Here is an 18,973-nt window from a genome sequence, read left to right as displayed (position 1 = left end):
ACGGTCATCGATGCGTTAGCCTCTCAAGCCATGGAAGCCACCATAGCAGAGTCAGAAGCCAAGTCTTTTCAGAAATCAATAGACTTAGAAATTGACAATGTAAAGGACTTGATTTCTTCCACTTTAGCGTTTATAAAATAATTACTAATTGATGCAATCAACAATCTTTCTTGTTTTAATTTTATTAAACTATTTAAGAATTCTGGGGATCTTATAAAGAAATTAACCAAAAATTTGGCCAAGTCTTATATAAATGAGAAATTCAAATAGTTAATGGCTCTGGATTTTGATACCATTTGAAAACCTTGGAGAGGAAGAGAGAAAAGGGAAAGACAATGAAAAGCAATGATGAAATTTTATTGCTAAAGTTGTCTGGTTCTTGCAAAACAGAGCCAAAGTGAGTACATCAACTAAAAAACACTAACTGCATCCCTAGAAACTAATTAATACAATACAACTGAAAGCTGCATACACCAAAAACAAAAAATCAAATCACCTACTTTACCATGTGACACTTCTTCCTTATTCTGTGGTCATGAACCTGATGCTTCTTCTAACTCAAATCAGTATCACGGAAATTAGAGGCAAAGTGGACACCAAAATTATGGTTAGCACAGAAGCACAATTCATAGAAAACCTTGCAGGAGTCCCAGATGACTGTGGGCCTGCAGCAAATGCATTCGACAATGGTGACTCAGGTGAAAGAGCCACACTCATTGGTGGGTCGGATATTGGTGCGACTCCCATGGTTGGTGTGTTTGACAATGGTGCGCTGCCCATGTTTGGTGCGTTTGGCAATGGTGCACTGGCCAGGTTTGGTGCGTTTGTCAATGGTGCGTTGCCCATGTTTGGTGCGTTTGGCAATGGTGCGTTGCCCATGTTTGGTGCATTTGGCAATGGTGCGCCGCCCAGGTTTGGTGCGGATGCAATGCTTCTAGATGGAACCTGGACTGGTGCGGCAGCTCGCGACTTACCTGGGTTTGAAGAATTTGATGGAGAAGGTGATGAAGTCGGTGCAATTAAGCCTGAAGGCAGTATTAGATTGCTAATTTGCACCACTGATATGGTATTAGTTTTATCAGCAACATCTCGAACAACCACTGCTTGGTCAGAACCCGCAGCTGAAACAATTGAGATTGTGTCACCATTTGTAACGTTCACGAAGCCTTGTTGGCCACTTGGTTCATCAGTAACTTGGAGCAGTGTGTTTATTCGAGTGGGCTGCGAAACAGGCAAGTTATGGAACTTTTGGACAGTATAATAGTCCATGATAACGTGGAGGCTTAAGACCTTTTTCTTAATCTCCATTGGTTTGTCTACTAATGAGGTCATGTCGCCATTGTTGACCACGAAGAGTGTCATGGTTTTGTGTTCATTGATCTGGTTAGCAACTTGGGTTTGGGTCAGGTAGTTGTTGAAGAGGTTGAAATCTGAGTTGCTGCTTAGAATTTTGGTGATGTCAAAAGCAGCTGATGAAGAAGGAGCTGATGAAGAAGGTACTGAAGGAGAGGACTCTGATGGAGAAGGTGATGGAGAAGGTGAAGTTGAGTCAGAAGGAACAATTAGATTGTTAATTTGCACTACTGATATTTTCAAATTCTCAGTAAATATATCTTTAACTACTTCTACTTTGTCAGAACCAGCAGCGGAAACAATCGAGACCGCATCCCCACTTGTGGCATTCAACAAACCTTGAAACCCATTTGATTGAAAAGAAACTTGGAGCAGTGTGGTCAATTGGGTGGTCTTCGAAGTAGGAAAGTTGTGGAAACTTTGAGAGGTATAGTAATCCGTAATAACGTGGAGGCTTAGTACCCTTTTCTTAATCTCAGTTGATTTTCCTACTAAGGAAGACATGGCGGCATTGTTGACAACAAGAACCGTGACAGTTGTACGTGCATTGATCTGGTCACAAACTTGGGTGTCGGTCAGGTAGGCATTGAATTGGCTGAATTCTGGATAATTGTTTAGAATTTTGGTGATGTTGAAAATTGAGGAAGAAGGTGATGAAGGTATTGATGGAGAAGGTGATAAAGAGGGTGGTGAAGTTAAGCCTGAAGGCACTATTACCTTGTTAATTTGCACCACTGATATAGTAGAAAGCTCATCAGCAGCAACATCTCGAACTACTAGTGCTTGGTCAGAACCAGCACCTGAAACAATCGAGATAGTGTCCCCGTTTGTGATGTTCACAAAGCCTTGTTGGCCACTTGGTTTGTCAGCAGCTTCGAGCAGTGTGATTATTCGAGTGGGCTTCGAAACAGGCAAGTTGTGGAACTTTTGGACGTTATAGTAGTCCAGGACTACCTGGAGGCTCAACACCTTTCTAATGACGTCCATTGGTTGTCCTACTAATGAGGACATGGCTTCATTGTTGGCCACGAGGATCGTGAGGGTTCTGCGTTCATTGATCTGGTTAGAAACTTGAGTTCGTGTCAGGTAGTCATTGAATATGCTGAATTCTGGGTACTTGTTTAGAATTTGGGTGATATTGAAAGCAGATGATGAAGAAGATGGGGATGGGGAAGGTACTGATGGAGAAGGTGATGGAGAAGGTGATGTAGAATGTGTTGAAGGTGATGACGCTACTGTTGGAGAAGGTGACGACGCTACTGTCGGAGATGGTGATGATGGAGAAGTACTTATGGTTGAAGGTGATGACGCTACTGTTGGAGAAGGTGACGACGCTACTGTCGGAGATGGTGATGATGGAGAAGTACTTATGGTTGAAGGTAGAATTACATTGCTCACTTCCACAATTGATGTCTTATAAATGTCGTCAGGAGAAATATCTCGAACTACCTCTACTTTCTCCGAACCAGCAGCGGAAACAATTGAGACGGTGCCCCCATTTGTGACGTTCAGGTAGCGGTGTTGGTCAGGAGATTCAAACAGTGTGGTCAGTTGGGCAGGCTGTGAAGTAGGCAAGCTCTTGAACTTACTGAGGGTATAGTAGTCCAGAAATACGTGGATGCGCATCACCTTGTTGATCACGTCTATTGATTTTCCTACTAAAGATGACATGGCCGCATTGTTGACCACGAGGACCGTCATAATTCTGTGTTCATTGATCTGGTTAGAAACTTTGGTTCTGGTGAGGTAGTCATTGAAGATGCTGAAATCAGGGTACTTGTTTAGAACTTCGGTGATGTTGTAAGCAGTCGATGAAGAAAAGAAAACAAAAAAGAAAGAGAGCAAGAAATAAGTAACGGGTGCGTTGAGCCTGGTAAGATGCATCTTGATTTGACAGAGAAGCAAAAGATCAGGCAAGGAATGAAAGAGGGGTCTGTGTTGGAGTGGATTCAAAAGGCATCTATTTATATGTGTTTGAGGAAGAGCAAGTCTTTGCCCTGCCAGATTTGCAGGAACATGTTTTCATTGGTTGAAAATGATGCAGAAAGATGAATGGTAAAGTTGATTTCTAAGTTTGTATGAAGAGTCAGTCCCAGTTGACAATGTATTCGCACTTCCTCCCACTTAATGTCTTAAAATAGATTTTAGATGTTGAATTTGATTTCTAAGTTTGTCACAAGATTCAGTCCTAGTATTGGTATTCGTACTTAATGCCTAAAAATAGATGTTATCTCAGAAACTACACCATTGTTTTGGAGGACATCAGCGGCTTACATGTTATCACAGATTGATGTGTCATTTTTTTTGTTTGAAGATAGATTGATCAAAATACATATGTATATACATGAAAATATGAGAAGAAGAAAAAATTACGACTTTGATACGTATGTATGGTTTAATATAATACGAAACGAAAAATAAAATAATAATGTATGTTGTTTTTTTTTTCTTTATTGAATTGACTAATTGATGCATCATATATCTAGATTTCCTTAACTCAATTGCAAGTATCTAAACTACTCATTGTAAAAATTATTTTTTTATTTTTTTATTATTATTTTTTAACATAGTAGACAGATAGAGTTTTTAATCTGAAATTGCATTAAGAAATTAACTAAATACTAGAAATTTTCCTTTATATACCTACCAATTTGTTTTCTGGTAAACCAATGAATAGGTAAATAAAGGATCAAAACAGAAGTGTTGCCCATGATTTTATGTTCAGCATAATGTGGCACTTGAAACAAGTTAGGCAAGATTTCTGATTCTTAGAATACATAACATATCTAAAATTCTGCCTCGTGCTATGCTGAATTCATTATATGGCCATACACGCGTGTATATTTATACAAATATATACAGGAATATACGTACTTTCAAGGATTACCACAGAATACATTCATGACTGCAGTACCATTAATTTTGAGACAATTTGCTAGTTTCAGATTGAAATCCCTTCTAATTAAGACTCTCTGTGTATTTAGTTTGCTTTGACCTGTGACATTCACTTGAATTCAACTCTTGTATCGTCCATTCTTCCTCAAAGATATGAACTTGTGTAAATTCCATGCAGGAAGGGCACCACCAGTAGTAGGGACATCAAGCCTGTTGTCACCTCTGCAAAAATGGCCAACACAAAACCTTTGATGCCTGTGGAAACTGCACCGCGAAACCCTTCAAAGAGGGCGGCTAGATTTTCCAATGGAAATGCCTTCTTAGGTGCCTTGTCTTACCAGGGCATCTCTCAAATTCCCATTTCTCCCATGCCACGCATTTCTACAATAAGATAAGTTTCTTAATCTAAGTATATTTAACAGCCTCTCAAGCTTACCTCTCCCCTTTTGTTTTTCCCTTCCCCTCTTTCTCCACTTCTTCCTCCTCCCACTAAAATATAAGATCAGATTCTCCAGTTCTAAACTGGTAACCATGATCAAAGGAAGAAACTATGAACATACGAGCTATGTACAATATTTGGAAAGAAGGTTGGGCAGAAAGGTATTTATAAGAAAAAACTTGGTCGATAAAATCAATGGTGGATCAAGGCTTGATTAACTACAGACAAATTGTTCACTGGTTTCACGTGAAGTTACAAAAACCACAGATGTAGCAATTCTGACACAGTTTAAAGCTAACCGAAATGGCTTCTCTGAAAAATTTAAAGCTAACCGAAACGGCTTCTGACACAGTTTTAAAATTTCTTGTCATTTCACGTGATCGAATATTCCAGAGAATATTTTTTTTTTCCCCAAATAAATGTAGCTAGAAAAAGATAATTCCAATGAGATAAAAGTTGAGTGATAAAACGATGAGGAAATTAAAAGTTGTTGAACTAAAGGAAAATCCTTCCCTAATTGTAATTGAATATAGCAAGAAGATGCATGTATTAATTGCAAAAATTGCAAAAATAATTGAACAGTATACGAGTGTTAATTTCTAGAAATTTCGCTTCATCGAATTTTGTAAAACGAAATGCTCGTTTTAAAAGGACAAAAACCTTAGAAATTGGTACTTCCAAACTTGCATAATAGGAAACTAGAACAAAACACAAATCCTTCAAATGTTCGTGTGAATGGTAGCAGTTACAAAATTATAAGTTAATTGGTGGAACTCTTTACAATGGGCCTCTAACTTTCCATTGCATTTTCTCTTGATCGAATGTTCTAACAAGTTCCTTCTCGTTTATGGATGTTGAAAAAATAATGCTCATTTGTGTTCTACACAATTCTAGAGAAGTGAAGACTTCAAAAGATGGAGATGGCAATGCAAGAATATTCTAGAACAAGCTAGCAGTGGCTGAATGCTCAAGGCGGTGGAACAACGAAACAAAAGCAATTGAAGTTTAAAGAACATTCTAGTATAAGACACATATGTGGCTAAGCTATGAAGAGCCCAAGTCGGTGGCTGTGTATGTCGGCAATCAAAGCCTATAAATAGGCATAGTTGTAATCATATAAGTTGGAGTCATCCACCAACTCCCAATCTATGTAGAGTCCAATGAAAAGAACTCCCAAACTAGGGAGCCAAGAGCTACCCAAACAAAGCTATGTTGAGGAGCCAATAAGCTCACCAATCTAAGTGAAGGGCCAAATAGCGCAAATTATTCTAAATCAAGTGTGGTGGCCAATAAGCCAAAATAAGCTAAGAAAGAGGCCAACACCAAGCTATGTACTCCAATATAATAAAATTATTTTGTTTCAACTATTGTCTTATTGTCCTAAACCCCTTCACCACATAAACCAACAAGTGGTATCAGAGCAACACACATCACACCTCATATGGTGAGGCATGTGACATGCATACATTTCAACAGAGACCTTCTCTCTCTCTCTCTCTCTCTCTCTCTCTCTCTCTCTTTTCGATTTTGAAATTTTTATTATGTTATTGTTTTCTTGCAGAATCATTATGAGTAAGGAAAGGACGGGAAGGTCCCCCAAAAGATTGAAATGTTGATGATTAAATTTCTTCCAAATCATTGGGTTCCCTTCTTAAAATGCAAAACTCAACTTGGCTACAAATGCAAAAAGCATCTCGCTTACACCATTTTTCTTTTTGATCAATTGGGGAGGAAACTGGAGCTCGTGATATGACATCTTCCAACATTGGAAAAGGTTGCCAGTTTCATTTAAGTTGCTCTTTTTTGTTTTGGTTTGAGGTGTATTTTTTTCTTGCTTGTTTTGGTAAACTCTAGGAACTCAAAGTTGTAACCTGAATTTATAATAGTAGAGATGCATACAAAAATGATGGAGCCTGGCTTTATAATATGCAAACCTGACTTTTCTTATGACTCAAATCAGGATCACAGAAGCCAGAGAAAAAGCCGATACCAAAATCATAGTTACAATAGAAGCACAATCAATAGAAGAGACTGCAGATGCATGTGTTGTGAAAAATGGACAAACACTTTCACTCACTCCCCTAATGATCTTGTTGTTGATGGACTTTGTGACACACACAATGATGGATGAATCACACACACACACACACACACTTGAGACAACAACCAAGCACAAAGTGACACAAGAATTTATAGAGGTTCAGCAATTGCCTACATCCTCTTGGTGATCCCCTTGAGAAATTCACTTCATGAAAGAATAAGTTACAACTTTGGTTTTACACAGAAAACCCCCTTAGAACTCTATTCTCTCCCCAAGCTCTCTTTTCTCTCACACCCCTTGCTCAACACTTTGATGCACTTGTGAAACACTCTCACAACCCTTGGTGTTTCCCCCCTTTGTGTCTAGACTCTCAAGACCCCAACTCAGCTCTAAACTTGAACTGATTGCTCTCTCTCACGTTCTCCCTTGGTGAGTTAACCTCCTTTGAACACAATAGCACCCAGCTACTTGACCACCTTGAGATTAACCACACATGGTTCCTGCTTCAGCCACTTCCTCTTATTCAACTTGTTTTCTCCCTTGTGTTATCTTACTTCATCCCATTACCTACACAAGCCAATGGACAAGAGATAGGATATCTGATTGTCCACCACGTTCTTTCCTTTTAGTCACCCACTTAGACTAGAGGTTAGAACAAGTAAGTAATATAATCCCACTTCAGCCACCTTCCACTAAACCAGAAAATGGAGAATGGATCCTTCAAAGCAAGACAACCAATTGGCAATGAGTGCTCTCCCAACTATCCAGCAGGTAGTCAACCTTCTTTTTACCTCAGAAGTGACCCACAAAGCCTCTGAAATCTTGTGGAAAGCGATAGCCACCGAAAACACAGTTGAAAACACGTAAGAAAACATCAGCACAGCACAGGGGCGACCGGTCGCTGATACCTTGCGACCGGTCGCTACGACCATTTGGATACATAGAGACCGGTCGCTGATACCTTGCGACCGGTCGCTCGTTGCGATTTTTCCAGATTTCGAATCTGCTTCTAAACGACCGGTCGCCCAAACCTTGCGACCGGTCGCTCACTCCTTCGCTTGCATACTAAATGTGAGCCTATTTTACAACAATCTCCACCTTGGCGAACCATTTAATCAACCCGTGAACCATTGTTGACCTCTAGAACCTCTTCAACCTCTTAGAAATCGTTCTAGTAATTTCCAAGAACTCCACCATGGCAATACACCTCTTGCCTCAATGCACCTTTGGTGGAAGGTGCTCCACCCAAGCCTAAACTTGAGTAACTTGGACCTTTTGTGCAGAGAAGAGTTCCCCCTTGCCAAATTCGTTGCTCCTTGCCTCCTTGGAACCTTGAACCTTGGACTTCCCTTGATATGCAAACCACATACCAAACATTTGTTCACTAAATCCCCACTTAGCACTCCTTGCTCTTGGATTTAAGAACACATTTCTTTTCATCAATGCACTTCTCCAACTTTCCCGCTTCATGCTCCCTATAGCACTCCGAAACGTGGTTGGAACTTCTTGGTCCATCCATCCAAAACCTAGGGACGGTTTGATGGATTCCTTGGGCTTGGACCTTGCAATTGATGATGGCTCTACCTCAAGTAGAACCTCTTTGTGAGTTTGTTGTTGTTGCCCTCCTTCTTCAGCCCTTGTGTCAAGCTCCACCTCAAATGGAGTCCCTTCCATGACCACCTTGGCAAGAAGCTTCTCTTCAACAACATCCTCCCCATCATTCCTTGTCTTGATTTCACCTTTGTGGATATTCCTCTCCACACTTTCTGCAGCTTTGAAATCAAGCACCTTTGATGATGAACCGTTAGTCATACAACCTTGACTAACCTTCCTTGCCCAACATCTCTTGAGCACACTTGCAGCTACATCATGTTGGACCGGCTCCTTGACATTAAGACTTGTTGCTTGCTCTTCCTTGGTACAAATCTCTGCACCACCCAAGAGCTTGTATGTGTTGTTTGGTTGAATCTCCCCCTTCATAACCACCACAGAACCTTGTGTGACCATGAGCTTCCCTCCTTTGGCCTTGTAAGAGCAACCTTCTCTATCCAAAGAACCAAGAGAGACTAGATTCGTTCTTAGTGCAGGTACAAACCTTACCTCACTAAGAGTCCAAACTTCACCACCTTGCAACTTGATCTTCACAGTCCCTATGCCCAAAACTTCACATGTAGTTTTGTCTCCCAACATAATCTTGCATGCATCCTTATCCTCATATGTGTCAAACATCAACTTATTTGCACACACATGATATGAGCACCCGGAATCTAAAATCCAACTTGAAGAAGAATTCTTACATGAAGAACTTGCCATGACTTCCCCGTTACTTTCATCCGTAACCGTCAAGAGTTCATCACATGTGTCCTCATCACACACGTGGGCTGAACTTCCAGCTTTCTTCATCTTGTTCAGCTTCTCCTTCCATACCGGACAATCTCGTCTCCAATGATCCATAGATCCACACTCGAAGCACCCTTCATTGTCCTTGGACTTAGTATTCCTTTTGCTGCCCTTGCCTTCTTGCTTGCTTGAACGACTCTTTGCGAACAAACCAGCATCTTGAGAGTTCTCCTCCGAACGTTGAGACATCCTGTGATGCGTCATCACATCTTGCACCACCTCCTCAAAATTCAGAGTACTCTTCCCGAACATAAGTGTAGTTCGGAAATGCTTATAAGACGGAGGCAAGGATGTTAGTAACATGAGTGCCTTATCCTCCGTATTATACAACACATCCATTCTTTGCAAGTCAGCAACACATCTATTGAAGCTGCTCAAATGCTCCATTAGATTTCCTTCCTCCGCCATCCGAAGATTTAGGAGTTCCTCCTTGAGGAAGAGCTTGTTGGACAGCGACTTCCCTGCAAACATCTCTTCGAGCTTCTCCCATGTTTGCTTCGCTGTGTCCTTCATCACGTTGATGAGCACCTCATCGGAGATGAAGTTCTCGATGGCTCCTCTAGCCAACTCATCTAGCACACCCCACTCCGCATCTGTCATGGTAACCGGCTTCTTCTCTTTGCCTTCCAAGACAACACTGAGATTTTGTTGTGTAAGGGCTGACTTCATCCTCCTTTGCCAAAGTGTGAAGTTCTCCTTCCCTGTGAAAGGCTTCAACTCCACCTTCATGCTGACAGATTGTGGTAGCCTCTGATGCATAGAGCTACTTCCACCTTCAGCTTCCTTGTCACTTGCCATCTTCAACACACTAGCAATTGCTGCTCCAACACAGCTCTGATACCACTTGTTGTGAAAAATGGACAAACACTTTCACTCACTCCCCTAATGATCTTGTTGTTGATGGACTTTGTGACACACACAATGATGGATGAATCACACACACACACACACACACTTGAGACAACAACCAAGCACAAAGTGACACAAGAATTTATAGAGGTTCAGCAATTGCCTACATCCTCTTGGTGATCCCCTTGAGAAATTCACTTCATGAAAGAATAAGTTACAACTTTGGTTTTACACAGAAAACCCCCTTAGAACTCTATTCTCTCCCCAAGCTCTCTTTTCTCTCACACCCCTTGCTCAACACTTTGATGCACTTGTGAAACACTCTCACAACCCTTGGTGTTTCCCCCCTTTGTGTCTAGACTCTCAAGACCCCAACTCAGCTCTAAACTTGAACTGATTGCTCTCTCTCACGTTCTCCCTTGGTGAGTTAACCTCCTTTGAACACAATAGCACCCAGCTACTTGACCACCTTGAGATTAACCACACATGGTTCCTGCTTCAGCCACTTCCTCTTATTCAACTTGTTTTCTCCCTTGTGTTATCTTACTTCATCCCATTACCTACACAAGCCAATGGACAAGAGATAGGATATCTGATTGTCCACCACGTTCTTTCCTTTTAGTCACCCACTTAGACTAGAGGTTAGAACAAGTAAGTAATATAATCCCACTTCAGCCACCTTCCACTAAACCAGAAAATGGAGAATGGATCCTTCAAAGCAAGACAACCAATTGGCAATGAGTGCTCTCCCAACTATCCAGCAGGTAGTCAACCTTCTTTTTACCTCAGAAGTGACCCACAAAGCCTCTGAAATCTTGTGGAAAGCGATAGCCACCGAAAACACAGTTGAAAACACGTAAGAAAACATCAGCACAGCACAGGGGCGACCGGTCGCTGATACCTTGCGACCGGTCGCTACGACCATTTGGATACATAGAGACCGGTCGCTGATACCTTGCGACCGGTCGCTCGTTGCGATTTTTCCAGATTTCGAATCTGCTTCTAAACGACCGGTCGCCCAAACCTTGCGACCGGTCGCTCACTCCTTCGCTTGCATACTAAATGTGAGCCTATTTTACAACAGCATGCAGAGCTGGGGCAGCTCCAATTGGTCCGCTGGCAATTGAAGTCATTGGTGCATTGGATACTGGTGCGGCTGCAATGCTGCTAGATGTAGTGTCTCCTACCTTTGGTGCGGCTGCAATGCTGCTATTTGGAGCCTTGACTGGCGCTGCAGATCGCAACTTACCTGGGTTTGAAGAAGGTGATGGGGTTGGTGCAGTTAAGCTTGAAGGCAATATTAGATTACTAATTTGCACTACTGATATGTAAGAACTTTCATCAGCAGCAATATCTCGAACTACGACTGCTTGGTCTGAACCAGCAGCTGAAACAATCGAGATGGTGTCCCCATTTGTGACGTTCACAAAGCCTTGTTGGGCACTTGGCTGGTCAGTAACTTGGAGCAGTGTGTTTATTCGAGTGGGCTGAGAAACCGGCAAGTTGTGGAACTTTTGGACGGTATAGTAGTCCATGATAACATGGAGACTCAAAACCTTTTTCTTAATCTCCATTGGTTTGTCTACTAAATAGGTCATGGCACCGTTGTTGACCACGAAGATTGTCATGGTTTTACGTTCATTGATCTGGTTAGCTACTTGGGTTTGAGTAAGGTAGGTGTTAAAGAGGTTGAAATCAGGGCTTCCGGTTATAGTTCTGGTGATGTCAAAGGGAGATGATGAAGAAGGTGTGGATGAAGGAGGCGATGAAGTGGATGCAGAAGGAGGGGATGCAGAAGGAGATGAAGGCGGTGAAGTTGGTGAGTCTGAAGGAAAAATTAGACTGCTAATTTCAACGACTGATATTTTGAAATCATCAGTGTATATATCTTTAACTAGCTGTGCTTTTTCAGAACCGGAAGCGGAAACAAGCGAGACGGTGTCCCCATTTGTGACGTTCAACAAGCCTTGAAAGCCTACTGATTGGAAAGAAGCTTGGAGCATTGTGTTCAGTTGGGTTGTTTGCGAATTTGGCAAGCTCCTGAATTTGTTGAGGGTATAGTAGCCTGCAATAACATGGAGGCTTAGCACCTTCTTCTTAATGTCGGCTGTTGACACCATAACTGACCAAGCAACTAGAAGAAACTCTAAGCAAAGCAAGAGGAGTCCCACATCGGAAATCTACAAGAAGTGAAGACTCCCTCTCACCTATAAAAGCATACCACTCTCCACTTAAGAGGGGATGAAAAACTGAGCTGGGGGCTCCCTCTTCAGGACTCTCCTGTTAGTCCAGCCTTCGGGTCCTGGGTCTCCAGACCCGGGGACTTGACCCCTGGGCTCCAGACTCCTAGCTTTGTACTTTAGGCCCTAGGCCTTCTTCCATTTATCTTTGGGTCTAACCCCCTTGTACAAATGTAAACAATATCATAATGAGAACATCTTCTCTGTGGACGTAGCCCATTCATTAAGGGTGAACCACATATATCTTGTCTTTTGTATATTTATAAATTGGCCAAAGCCCTCACATACCTGCTGAAGGTCCAAGCCTTCACCCATCATCCATCACACCTCATCACTAAGTTGGACTCAATAATGGCCCAACCATTTTGAGCATCAACAGTTTGGCGCCGTCTGTGGGAATTGACACAAAAGGCTTCTGTCGTTCTCCCCTTCTCCAGTGCTCTTCGGCACCCATACAATCAACATCACCTAGGCTGCCGTTAGGCAATGCCTTACTGGAGCCACCTTGAATGCCAGGTCAACAAATTGCAGAAGATGATATTTTAAGAAAAAGCCAATCAGTGTGGCTATACTTTGCATGGCTTGCAGGGCCAACCCAACATCTCAGTTCAAAGTACCGACCGACACTTCTTTGAAGAGTAAAAATATGGGGACTTGAGCTTGTCCCACAAGCTCCATCATTCGGCGTGCGCTGCCTTCGGCACCCCACCATACCCTTGCCATGGTCACGACACCCTTGCTTGGCTGACCCAGGTTCCTTACAACAGTACAAGAGACCCCAGCCTTAGCTCCGAAGGTCTATCAGTCGGAGCTTGCCGAACGAACTTGAGTCTTCTCCTTGCAAAAACCCTTGCAGCCATCTATCTATCTTTCAAAAGCTCTTGCCAAAGACACCCCAGCTCTGGCAAAAGCAGTTGAAACCTCACGGCACCAATTGAAGCCAAGAGAAATCGCGAACGCCTTGAAGGACCAGCTAAAAACTTTGCCCACACTTCAGAAGGATCGAAAGGCTCCAATCACTTCCTTGCCGTCAGTCAAGGACCCAGACCCTAGACGGTCCTAGATTGGATGAACCCCCCTCCACGAACAAATGATGAATGACACCACGGACCCAGCTCCAACTCGATGCAAAAACTAGGCACTTAGACCCACTCTTCGCCGAAGACAGATCAGCCCCTCACCAAAATACCTTCGAATATCTCTTGCCGGTCGGCACCTCCTCCGAGCTGAACTACGGACCCAGCTCCGAATATATTTTGGAGCCTAGCTTCCCTGCCGAACGGCAGGGAGCATGCAGAAGGTGAAGGAGTGACTTATCAATTTTTGGCTGACCCAGCCCCTCAAGCTAAAAGGTGACGACATGTCTTAAGCTAATAGGGGACTTGCACCTCCTCTCCCCAAACCCTGGCCCTTATCTCCAATCTTTGGACTCCCTTACCGAAGGTATAAAAACCCTAGCTATAAAAGCACAAGGGCCCAGCTACAAAAAGCCCCAGCTACGTTTCAAAAACGGAAGGACCCAGCCTCTAAAAATCCGAATCTACCCTCAAAACCCTAGCCACCACCTGGGTCAAGGAGGCTTGCCGAAGCCCAGCTTTGGAACCCGGCCCCAAGGCCATTGCTCAAGCCCAACATCGCATAAAACTCCATTGCTGAAGTTTCAAACACACCTTCGCGCCACCTTGGCCTTTCTACTAAACGAACACTCGGACCCCCATGGACCCAGCTCGTAAAGTGCCCCCCAAGACACCCTTCCCAAATCTGGAAGCCCCCAGCCCCCGCTGAAGCCCAGCTCCACATAGCACAAACCCCAGGCCTTTGCCAAAGCCCAGCTCATGAGGCCCACCTACCAAGAACTTGGAAACTCGCGGGATCAAGCCCCTCATTCTTCCTGCCGAAGGACAAGCCCTTGCCGAAGCTCTGAAGGCCCAGCTCCAAGGACATGCCACAAGCTCAAATATCCACAAGGTACCCAAATTTCTTAAAATAATAATAAAATTTGCACATATGCATTCCTTCTCTTCGGCACCCTCGTGCCCAGGCACATCGCCTTGCCCCATGCAAGCTTTGTGTCACCTTTGGCATCTCATTTGCCTTCGGCACCCCCGTGCCTAGCTTCACCTTCGGCACCCCCGTGCCTAGCTTCACCTTTGGCACCCCCGTGCCTAAGCCCACCTTTGGCACCCCCGTGCCTAAGCTCACATTTGGTATCCCAGTGCCTAAGCTCCCCTTCGGCACCCCGTGCCTAAGCTCACCTCCGGCACCCCGTGCCTAAGCCCACCTTCGGCACCCTAGTGCCCAAGCTCACCTTCGGTACCCCCGTACCTGAGCTCACCTTCGGCGCCCCCGTGCCTAAGCCTACCTTTGGCACCTCCATGCCTTGCCACATGCAAGCTTGTTTCGCCTTAGGCATCTTCTTACCTAAGCCCACCTTCGGCACCCCGTGCCCTTCGGCATTTTATATTGCGACAAGCAAGTCTTATGCCTTCGGCACCCCCGTGCCCAGCTACTTCCTCTTGCGACATGCAAGCTTGGCACCTTCGGCACCCCATGCCCTCCGGCATTATTGCGACATGCAAGCTTGGCACCTTCGGCACCCCATGCCCTCCGGCATTTTATATTGCGACACGCAAGTCTTATGCCTTCGGCATCCTCATGCCTAGCCCCTTCCTCTTGCGACATGCAAGCTTGGCACCTTCGGCACCCCGTGCCCTTCGGCATTTTATATTGCGACAAGCAAGTCTTATGCCTTCGGCACCCCCGTGCCTAGCTACTTCCTCTTGCGACATGCAAGCTTGGCACCTTCGGCACCCCATGCCCTCCGGCATTATTGCGACATGCAAGCTTGGCACCTTCGGCACCCCATGCCCTCCGGCATTTTATATTGCGACACGCAAGTCTTATGCCTTCGGCATCCTCATGCCTAGCCCCTTCCTCTTGCGACATGCAAGCTTGGCACCTTCGGCACCCCGTGCCCTTCGGCATTTTATATTGCGACAAGCAAGTCTTATGCCTTCGGCACCCCCGTGCCTAGCTACTTCCTCTTGCGACATGCAAGCTTGGCACCTTCGGCACCCCATGCCCTCTGGCATTATTGCGACATGCAAGTCTTATGCCTTCGGCATCCTCATGCCCAGCTACTTCCTCTTGCGACATGCAAGCTTGGCACCTTCGGCACCCCATGCCCTCCGGCATTATTGCGACAAGCAAGTCTTATGCCTTCGGCACCCTCGTGCCTAGCCACTTCCTCTTGCGACATGCAAGCTTGGCACCTTCGGCACCCCATGCCCTCTGGCATTATTGCGACATGCAAGTCTTATGCCTTCGGCATCCTCATGCCCAGCCACTTCCTCTTGCGACAAGCAAGCTTGGCACCTTCGGCACCCCATGCCCTCTGGCATTATTGCGACATGCAAGTCTTATGCCTTCGGCATCCTCATGCCCAGCTACTTCCTCTTGCGACATGCAAGCTTAGCACCTTCGGCACCCCATGCCCTCGGCATTATTGCGACAAGCAAGTCTTATGCCTTCGGCACCCTCGTGCCTAGCCACTTCCTCTTGCGACATGCAAGCTTGGCACCTTCGGCACCCCATGCCCTCCGGCATTTTATATTGCGACATGCAAGTCTTGTGCCTTCGGCATCCTCGTGCCTAGCTCTTCCCCTTGCCACATGCAAGCTTGTTTCGCCTTCGGCACCCCCGTGCCTAGGCCCACCTTTGGCACCTCCATGCTTTGCAACATCCAAGCTTTGGCATCCCTTTGCCTAAGCTCACCTTCGGCACCCCTTTGCCTAAGCCCACCTTTGGCACCCCTGTGCCTAAGCTCACCCTCGGCGCCCCCATGCCTAAGCTCACCTTCGGCACCCCTTTGCCTAAGCCCACCTTTGGCACCCCTGTGCCTAAGCTCACCCTCGGCGCCCCCATGCCTAAGCTCACCTTCGGCACCCCCATGCCTAAGCTCACCTTCGGCACCCCCGTGCCTAGGCACATTGCCTTGCCACATGCAAGCTTTGTGTCACCTTTGGCATCTCATTTGCCTTCGGCACCCTCGTGCCTAGCTTCACCTTCGGCACCCCTTTGCCTAAGCCCACCTTTGGCACCCCCGTGCCTAAGCCCACCTTTGGCACCCCCGTGCCTAAGCCCACCTTTGGCACCCCCGTGCCTAAGCCCACCTTTGGCACCCCCGTGCCTAAGCTCACCTTCGGCGCCCCCATGCCTAAGCTCACCTTCGGCACCCCCGTGCCTAGGCACAATGCCTTGTGACATGCGAGCTTGTGCGTTTGGCAAACCACTCTGCCTTCGGCACCCTTGTGCCTTTAGCATCCCCTTTGCCTTCGGCACCCCCGTGCCTAAACCCATCTCTTGCAACATGCCTTCAGCACCCCCCATGCCTAAGCCCACATTCGGCACCCCGAGCCTAGGAACATTACCTTGCAACATGCAAAGCTTTGTATCGCCTTCGCCATCCCAACTCCAAAATTATGTCAGTATCCAAGGGACCTAGCCCCCTTCCGAAGGCTCAGCTCCAAAACAAACTCCTAAGGCCAAGCTGAGTACTTAGGCCTAGCCCTTGCCTAGCCCTATCTTGAGCAAAACAGGCTCAATAAAAGCCATAGATGGCCCTTACTGATCGGCACCTTGGTCCCCCGCCTAGCCCAACACTCAGGCCTAGCCAAATATGCAGCTTAGCTCCTTGCGAAGCCTAGCCTCCTTCCAAATTCCAAAACTCCCAGCCTCTGGACACTCATGCCAGCCCAAACTATAACTAGACTCCTTGCCAAAACCATTGCGGCCCAGCCCTTGCTAAATGCCCAGGCTAAACCCACATGACCCGGCTCTTCCTAAAGTGCCCGGCTCTCCTGTTGAAACATTAAGAGGCCAGCTCTTGATGTTGGGCCCAATTCCATGCTGAAGCCTCAAAAGCCAAGCCCGTGTGGGACTCTATTTTTCTCTCCACGCTCCCTACCGTTCGGCAAGGAAGCTAAACCCTCAAGCTTTGCTCCTTTACCGAAGCAAATGGCTGACCCAGCCACCAAAAAAAAAAAAAAAAAAAAAAAAAAAAAAATATTTGCACCTGCCGAACGGTAGGCAACATGCAGAAGGAATTTGGGAAGTGAAAATGCCCACTTGGCTAGCTACTTGGCTGACCTAGCCACAAAAAAAAAAAAAAAAAAAAAAAAAAAAAAAAAAAAAATTTTGCACCTGCCGAACGTTAGGCAACATGCAGAAGGAATTTGGGAAGTGAAATTGCCCACTTGGCTAGCTACTTGGCTGACCTAGCCAAAAAAAAAAAAAAAAAAAAAAAAAAAAAAAAAAACTGCCGAACGGCAGGAAGCATGCAGAAGGTAAAATGGGGACTTGCCAATTTTTGGCTGACCTAGCCCAAAAAAAAAAAAAAAAAAAAACCTTCTCTCCCTCCAAACCACTTTGGTTTTTTGTTGCAACTTCTCTCCCTCCAAAGTTCTTCTTACCCAGGGACTTGGGGGACTGGGGATAGTGCACTATACGACTTGGAAGACAAACTACGGTGTTGCTCGGCCAGTGCACTTAAGATTACAAATCCCCAAGCAAGAAGTACCTTCTTACTCGCGAACTTGGGGGACTACTGTTGACACCATAACTGACCAAGCAACTAGAAGAAACTCTAAGCAAAGCAAGAGGAGTCCCACATCGGAAATCTACAAGAAGTGAAGACTCCCTCTCACCTATAAAAGCATACCACTCTCCACTTAAGAGGGGATGAAAAACTGAGCTGGGGGCTCCCTCTTCAGGACTCTCCTGTTAGTCCAGCCTTCGGGTCCTGGGTCTCCAGACCCGGGGACTTGACCCCTGGGCTCCAGACTCCTAGCTTTGTACTTTAGGCCCTAGGCCTTCTTCCATTTATCTTTGGGTCTAACCCCCTTGTACAAATGTAAACAATATCATAATGAGAACATCTTCTCTGTGGACGTAGCCCATTCATTAAGGGTGAACCACATATATCTTGCCCTTCACCCATCATCCATCACACCTCATGACTAAGTTGGACTCAATAATGGCCCAACCATTTTGAGCATCAACATCGGCTGATTTTCCTACTAAAGAGGACATGGCGGCATTGTTAACTGCAAGGACCGTGACGGAGGAACCTGCATTGATTTGGTCACAAACTTGGGTGTCGGTGAGGTAGGTATTGAATGTGGTGAAATCTGGATAGTCGAATAGAATTTTGGTGATGTTGAAAGTGGATGAAGAAGGAACTGATGAGGGCGGAGAAGGTACCGAAGATGGCGGAGAAGGAGGTACTCATGAAGGCGGAGAAGGCACTGAAGATGGTGGAGAAGGTGATGGTGATGAGGGTGAAGTAGTTAACAAGCTTGAAGGCATAATTACATTGCTAACTTCCACAATTGATGTCTTATAAATGTCGTCAGGATAAATATCTCGAAGGACACCTACTTTCTCAGAACCAGCACCCGAAACAATTGAGACGGTGCCAACATTTGTGATGTTCAAGTAGCGTTGTTGGTCAGGAGATTCCAGCAGTGTGGTCACTTGGGAAGGCTGCGAAGATGGCAAGTTCTTCAACTTATTGAGGGTATAGTAGTCCAAAAATACGTGGATGCGCATCACTTTGTTGATGAGGTCCATTGATTTTCCTATTAATGAGGACATGGCGGCATTGTTGACCGCGAGAATCGTCACGACTCGGTGCTCATTGATCTGCCTGGAAACTTGGGTTCGGGTCAGGTAGTCGTTGAAGATGCTGAAGTCCGG

The 18,973-nt window shown here is 45.3% G+C and overlaps 1 protein-coding gene across 1 annotated transcript; it reads right to left on the bottom strand.

Annotated features, from left to right (window-relative positions):
* Positions 1 to 373: 373 nt before the first annotated feature.
* Positions 374 to 3,276, bottom strand: LOC110764634 (uncharacterized). The gene has a single exon (XM_021967640.2). It carries the CDS (start codon positions 3,235 to 3,237, stop codon positions 559 to 561), a length of 2,679 nt encoding a protein of 892 aa, XP_021823332.2. The 5' UTR covers positions 3,238 to 3,276; the 3' UTR covers positions 374 to 558.
* Positions 3,277 to 18,973: the final 15,697 nt, after the last annotated feature.

This window comes from Prunus avium, chromosome 3 (assembly GCF_965620075.1).
Source record: "Prunus avium chromosome 3, drPruAviu1.hap1.1, whole genome shotgun sequence".
NCBI lineage: Eukaryota > Viridiplantae > Streptophyta > Magnoliopsida > Rosales > Rosaceae > Prunus > Prunus avium.
Note: the sequence above shows the minus strand (reverse complement) of the source record. Positions and strands in the feature narration are given on the sequence as shown.

Bases quoted from the DNA above. Each gene is read 5' to 3' on its own strand.
- LOC110764634 (XM_021967640.2), bottom strand. From the start codon at position 3,237: ATGCATCTTACCAGGCTCAACGCACCCGTTACTTATTTCTTGCTCTCT.